General features: G+C 40.9%; 1 protein-coding gene across 1 annotated transcript; it reads left to right on the top strand.

Moving 5' to 3' along the window:
* Positions 1 to 104: 104 nt before the first annotated feature.
* On the top strand, positions 105 to 6,062 carry LOC104536054 (kinesin-like protein KIF13B; the record flags this gene model as incomplete). The annotated part of the gene is made up of 6 exons (XM_010178574.1): positions 105 to 197; positions 837 to 1,017; positions 1,425 to 1,512; positions 2,838 to 2,972; positions 5,333 to 5,445; positions 5,881 to 6,062. Coding segments are annotated over 6 exons (749 nt in total), but the record flags the coding sequence as incomplete, so codon positions are not given.
* Between the last annotated feature and the right edge of the window lie 1,361 nt (positions 6,063 to 7,423).

Genomic DNA, 7,423 nt, shown 5'->3' on the forward strand with positions numbered 1-7,423 from the left:
CAGGAAGACACCAACTGCTTTTACATAATTATTGAAGAATCCAAATCAAGGGAAAAAAATCTCTTGCTTTGTTATAATGTTAGCTCGTGTGTTTTATTTTTTAGGTCAAGACGTTGTTTTCAAGTGCCTTGGAGAAAATATTCTTCAGAATGCCTTCGAAGGCTACAATGCGTGCATCTTTGCCTATGGGCAGACTGGTAAGGCCCTTCAGGACATAGGCAAAAATTAGGCAAAAAGTTGATGTAAAAGGTACATTCTGACACTTTTCAAGGCTGTTGTGACATTGTTTCAGGAAAAAAATGCCTTGTAATGTCCATAAGAAATGTTTTTCTCTTTTGTAACATTAGATACAAGGTGGCCAGGATGGGAAATAGGATTTTGCCCGTTGCTGCTGGCTACCCGCATTTCTCACTCCTTAGATTATGATCTGTGGAGTGATCGTGGTCATCCTTGAGTTCAGTGCCTCACTCGTATTTTCTACCTCTGTATTTGGAATAATCTTGATTATAATTTTAACTATAATATGCAAAAATGGATATGTTCTTGATCTGATTTTTCTCATTGTGGCACATATGTGGACGTTAGTGGGTTGTCACCTACAGGAAGACTTTTCCAACCTGAAAAATCCGTCTCTGTCAGTTTGAACCAAACTTCTTGTTTTGCTTTTCCTTTTCATTAAATAGCTTTTAGCTTTGTTTTGGTTGCTTTAAAATAGAAAACTGCACAAATACCTTTCACTGAAATGCAATTTTTTTTTTAACCTCTCCTCTCTATTTTCTTTTCGTACAGCAAGAATCTTTCTGACGTGTACACTAACCATGGATTCAATCCCACAGGCTCTGGAAAATCATACACGATGATGGGTACCGCTGACCAGCCTGGATTAATCCCTAGGCTTTGCAGTGGACTCTTTGAAAGAGCGCAGAAAGAGGAAAATGAAGAGCAGAGTTTCAAAGTGGAAGTATCCTACATGGAGATATACAACGAGAAAGTCAGAGATCTTCTTGACCCAAAAGGGTGAGTAATTTGTATGTCAACAGCACTTAAAACGTTGTCATCCACTCTTCCTTTCCATAACCACCTTGCCTTGATGGATCCCACCTAAGGCATTGGCGTAGGACGGCTTTTGTGTCTTCCTGATCTCAGTGTCCTCTCATTTTAATTCAAAATACAGTAGTAAAACTAAAAGCTTGCAGTAAACTCGCCCTATAATGGTAGCTTTTATGAAGTGACAAAAATGTCTGTGCTAGCATTTTATGTGTAGATGCAAGGCTTTTTTGTTTGTATTACAGTCCTTGCGCTGTGCTTTATTATGGTATTTGTAAGACCGTCGTGTTTGAGATCTGTCGGCGAGAAAATGACCTTCTATAAATGTTGTCTGAAGTCAGTCATGTGCTTATAAATAACTTTTTGTTTCCAACCAGAAGCCGTCAGTCATTAAAGGTTAGAGAACACAGTGTTTATGGTCCTTACGTAGATGGGCTATCCAAACTAGCTGTTGCTAGCTACAAGGTAAGGATCCATTTTCTGAAAGGCTTGTCTTGACATCCTAAACCCTAGGGTACCATCCCTTTAGCAGGACACAGTTATTAAGCTACTTCTAATAGCTGTGGCAGTAACACGGATTTTAGAGCAAGGTTGCTGTAGGATTGCTGTGTTGTGATCAGCAGGGAGAAGAAAATTAAGGCCAGAAACTCATCGTCATCCTGTACTACTTGATAATTCTGGAAATAATTAAACTATTTAACGAAGCAGCTTTCCTCCCAAAATCCAGCCAAGTGAATGCAGTATCCAGGAGAAAGCCTTCTGTGATTAATTACAGCACAATAATTTAGCGGAAAGGGCTTTCAGTACCACACCTTCTCCCTTTTTGGCTGTCATGCTATTGCTTAGTAATTTCACTTACCAGCAGCACCCGTGCACGCTGGAATTACAAGCCAGTGGTTGTTTACACGGCAAATACTTGAGAACATTGCGTGAAACGTGCCTGCTGGATTGTGAATGTTCATGTATGCATTCACAAAATACCCTGATTTCTAAGAAGCATTAATGTACTGTGGGAGAAATGAGTAAATATGAGATGGATTTCTGCCATCCTAAGGTATTCATCTTACCATCCAGGTGTTCATCCACCTCTGCTTGGTGGTTTCTGTTAAAACAGGACCCATCGCTTGCTTTTCCTTTATATGTTGCCCAGCAGCTTTGTGTAATCCGGTATACGAAGTCGAAGTGGTCTGTGGTGGTGTTCTGTTTCATCGCTTATTGGGGTTTTTTAGCATCACCCACCTAGAGATGCTTAAATAGAAGTTGAGCCCAAAACTCTACAGTTTTAACTGTTTTATGGAGTTGCTGTAAAACACTGAAGCGGGGGAGCTGCGTATGTCTCAAGTATCACAAATTAACGTATCAGAGGGCTTTATAAGCTCTTAAATGTAAGAGGAACATCACAACCTGTTCAGTGTGGTTCTGTTTTATGAAAACTTGAGCCTTATGTCAGTGTTTGCAGCCGAGGCTAAAACATCACCGTGTTCAAACATGAATTGTTGTTTCCTCGCTTTTTCCTTTGCTTTTGAGTATTGCTTTGTGCAGCCAGGTGTGTTAATTTTGTTGATAACTTAATATGTAGGTAGAGGTAATGGATGAATGCACATGTCACAACATTGTGTGATTTCTGTCCTTTAAAGAGGAGATCACAATGTTTTTATCTCGCGTTTTATGAATAAACCCTGGGAAACTTAGTGGGAAAATCCTTGCTGTGTTTTACCAAGATGAGATTGTTTCGGTAGATAATTAAATGTTAATGCAGATATGCTTATGGCTGTGAAAATTGTGTCTAGGACATCGAGTCCTTGATGTCGGAGGGCAACAAATCTCGAACGGTGGCTGCAACCAACATGAACGAAGAGAGCAGTCGGTCCCATGCAGTCTTCAAGATCATCCTCACCCACACACTCTATGATGTGCAATCAGGGGTAAGTAGAACAAGTTACAGAATCCAAATGTTAAGCCTGGATGTATGGGTTTTTGCTTTCATTTATTTCACAGGCTCTTAAAAGTGTTGGTTGGAAGGGATCTTGGGTTGTTTGCTACAGGATCAAGTTGGTGGTGGCTTCATCTGGCTACGTCCTCGTCGTGCTCATGTGCTTGTGCCCCAATGTGGGGAAATCAGGTTTAATAGGTTTGTAAGTGAAATGTGGGAGTTTTGGAAATGAAATGTAAAAATGCTGGCCCCAGGTTGCAGCAGACCTGCTGGAGGGTGCAGGAAGGATCTCCTAATCCTAGCATCTGAACTAAAGAGACACTTCTTTTTAAGCAAGTGTGTGGTACAGACTCGGAGCAGGAACTAAAGATATAATGTATAGATGAGAAATAGAAGAACACCTGAGTATACATCTGGTAATCCTCAAGGAGTTATTTCATGCAAATATGTATAAATGACCAACTTCATAAACAGAAACACCAATTTCAAAAATTTTGCATTATACAACATTAATATTTTTATGCATATATGTTAAATATCTAAAAGACATTTAAACGCAGAAGTATTTTTTCTCTACATTTCCTTATATGTAAATATTCCTTGGAGAGCTGTGTGAAAATACATCTCTATTATATTATTTAATACCTCACAGAAAGTGGTGATAAACTAATATTTAAATAACTCTACCACCCCAAAACTCTTTAAACTTCATTGATAGTTTCTGTGCTTAGGCAATTCTTTAGTGTCTTCAAAGCCTTGCAGAAATTTGGAGTGTCCACAGAGCAAATGTAAGGTGTGGATGTGCCTTAACACTGAATGCAATGCACTGTGCCCTTGTGGCCAAGAAGGCCAATGGCATCCTGGGGTGTATCAGGAGGGGGGTGGTTGTAGGGCAGAGAGGTTCTCCTCCCCCTCTACTCTGCCCTGGTGAGACCACATCTGGAATATTGTGTCCAGTTCTGGGCCCCTCAGGTCAAGAAGGACAGGAACTGCTGGAGAGAGTCCAGGATAGGGCTACAAAGATGATCAAGGGAGTGGAGCATCTCCCTTCTGAGGAGCGGCTGAGGGAGCTGGGGCTCTTTAGTTTGCAGAAGAGGAGACTGAGGGGAGACCTCATTCATGTTTATAAATCTGTAAAGGGTGAGTGTCACGAGGATGGAGCCAGGCTCTTCTCGGTGACAAACAATGATAAGACAAGGGGTAACGGACACAAACTGGAACACAGGAGGTTCCACTGAAATTGGAGAAGAAACTTCTTCTCAGTGAGGGTGACAGAGCACTGGCCCAGGCTGCCCAGAGAGGTTGTGGAGTCTCCTTCTCTGCAGACATTCAAAACCCGCCTGGACGCCTTCCTGTGTAACCTCATCTGGGTGTTCCTGCTCCGGCAGGGGGATTGGACTGGGTGAGCTTTTGAGGTCCCTTCCAATCCCTAACGGTCTGGGATTCTGTGATTCTGTGTAAAGCATCAGAGTGAGATTTTTTCTGTTTCCCCATCTGCTGATCCTTTCAGTCCTGGAAATGCCACATTTCAGCATGGACTGATGATCACACTGTATTTTGAGAGGCTCAGAGTCACATTTTTTGGAAAGCATTTTGATTCTAATTAGCCTCTTTATTTAGGTGAATGTAGCACTTTGCAACTGTGATACCGAGATGCTGAAGTCATAGATGCTGCAGAAAAGCCTGGTGTAAGCAAATTGTTCTCCAAGACAGTGTTAGCTCTTCAAATTGACACATGAAATTCATGGAGCGTTTCAGAGTTGTCATTTTGGGTCAAATGCAATAAAGGGATTTATAAGAAAATCTGTGTAACAGGATTGAAATACTCGCAGAGCTTGGATTGCTTTCTAGGAAGCTGCTGGGATTTAGCAGACAGTTGTAATTTTCATAAATCATAACATGATTCTTGTCATGTTAATTTTCACTTTCTGAAAAAATAGAAACCTGGTATAAAGTGTGAGGTTTTTAGGAGCCTGTTTTCAAGATGATAAATCAAAGGCAGAGTTTATAGAGCTTGGTTTTTGTGACTCCTTACCCTGTTCTCCCTCTGCGCACGTTCTTGCTTTGACGTTTGACTAATGCACCTTGTTTCTCTCCTGTGGAGATTCTGAGATGTCCTGAAGATATAAACGTATCTTATTTCACTTCGAACCCTCCTGTTGTTTCTGGAGCAGCAATTAGTGAGTTACCACAGAGTATCATTGGAATCCAGTGACTTTCAAAGCTGTTGGAACAGCTGTAGAGAGTCTACACCAAGAAATAAAGCTTAATTCTTATTAGAAAATAAATCGAACTGTGCAAAAACTGAATTTGAATGAAGTAACAGTGGCTGTGCTCTGGTTCCTTCTGCAGACATCGGGCGAGAAGGTGGGCAAGCTGAGCCTGGTGGACTTGGCCGGTAGCGAAAGGGCAACCAAGACTGGTGCTGCGGGAGACAGGCTGAAGGAAGGCAGCAACATTAACAAGTAAGGCTGGGTGATTATTTCTTTTCCCTTTTTTCACTGATAAAATCATGACTGCGAAATACAGTGCACTTGTAAAATAGGATAAAATCAGTCTAAGCTCCTGTAGGCAGTTTTCGTCTTCCTTTTTTTCTACTTTTCCTTCAGACATGCAATACTCTTAGATGTTTGAATTAAGTCTCTGCTTATTTAAAACTGTTGGCATTTATCATTCTGTGCTCGTGTTCCTGCACCTATCACACAATTGCATTGTGAAGATAAGATTATTAAGGCTGAAAACTTATACTGAAAGCAAGGACTTAGGAGAAAAGGATGATCAAAACTGTACTAAGACTTTTCAGCTCAGGGCTCATTTTTGGAGAAAAAGCGACTGTCTAAGTACGTCTTTGACTTATGAATATTTACATTTGTTAATGACTGCTTGTGTTCTCTGTGCAGATCCCTCACAACTCTGGGGCTGGTTATTTCTGCTCTGGCAGATCAGGCCGCTGGCAGGAACAAGAACAAATTTGTTCCTTATCGTGACTCTGTGCTCACTTGGTTACTTAAAGTAAGTACTCTGACCTTGGCTTTTTAAAGAGAAATCAAAGGGAGGAAAAAAGGGAGAAGAGTCCCATCCAACGAAATAAAACACTGGGTTTTACCTCATTTTCTGGTTTTGATGTTAACTGTAATTGGCTTTGGAAAATTAGCTGGATGTAAGCCATTAGTGTCTCTACAGCCTAAATATGTTCCCTGCTTTCTGCTGACCTATAATGTCCTAAAGAATAAGAAACTTTAAGAAGTCAGTTTACGTACAGCCTCACACACAGTCCTGGGGCTGATTTAATTTGGGCTATTGCCACATGCCACTGAATTTTACATACTGGCATGGTTAGCTTTGAAGATGTTGATTATTCCCTTTTCCCAATGGTCTGAGAGATTCATTAATATACTTTACTTTTGTCAGCAGAGGATAATTGCAGAGCATTATCCCAGCTGCAGTCTGAGGAACAGGGCAGAAGACTTTGAACATCATCTTCATGTGAAATGAGCAGTTAAATCATTTAGGCCCCTATTTGGTATTTTTTTGGGGAAAAAAGAGTGTATCATGATGGCACTTCATGAAGATCTCTTTTTTTGTCCTCTTTTGTAGGTGCTCTGGCCAGGTTTTGTTGTCTTGAATACTCTGCTTTACTTCCCCACCCATTCTTAGCGATGTTTTTAAGTATTGTTTGAATTTGACATCCCTACGATTTAGCTACACATGTGAAAAGAGATAGAAAAAGTTTCTTGCAGGTTATACAGAGGTGTGGAGATTAAAAAAGATGTTTTCCTGAAGGAGATTTGAAAACAAAGTTGACTTCAAGCCTTAAGTAAAATAAAATCTCTATTTATGTAACCCCTTGACACCACGAGCCTTTCATTTTTCTCACTGCTATCTTTTAATGAACCTTTTAGCATTACTACTGTGAAACCATTTATCTCTTCTCCCTTGTGCAAACATCACAGAAACTGGATGTCAGGTATTAAAAGTCATGAGGGCTACATAAAAATCGGCGTGGCGTAACATAGATAGTGCCGATGCATTTCTGCAATTAAATAAACCTTCATTTCACAGTGTTCCTTGCCCTAAGGCTTTACTTGGTGTTTAAATGTATTTTTGCCTCTATATATTTGCACTGAGTTTCCCCTCTAATTAAACAAGTGCTCCGCCGGTGCGTGTGCTCGGGTTCCTGATGCGGCCAAAATAATCCGAGCGAGCGGAGTGGAAACTTCCCCGACGAATTTCTAGCGTTGTTGTTAGGATTAGTTATGCTGTGCCATTTCTAAACGGCTCCGGCGAGCAGACCCGAATTCCTGGTTAGCACCTGGCTGCTGCATTGTAGCTGCTCCGAAATAGCAGCGCACTTTTGTTCCCCCTTCTTTCAAGCGAACTTTCTTTGTGTCTTTAACATCCAGCGACGTTAAGTGCAAACAAAAAGTTTGGGGCTTTTGGGGT

The sequence above is a fragment of the Mesitornis unicolor genome, unplaced genomic scaffold (genome assembly GCF_000695765.1).
Source record: "Mesitornis unicolor isolate BGI_N332 unplaced genomic scaffold, ASM69576v1 scaffold2212, whole genome shotgun sequence".
In the NCBI taxonomy this organism is placed as follows: domain Eukaryota; kingdom Metazoa; phylum Chordata; class Aves; order Mesitornithiformes; family Mesitornithidae; genus Mesitornis; species Mesitornis unicolor.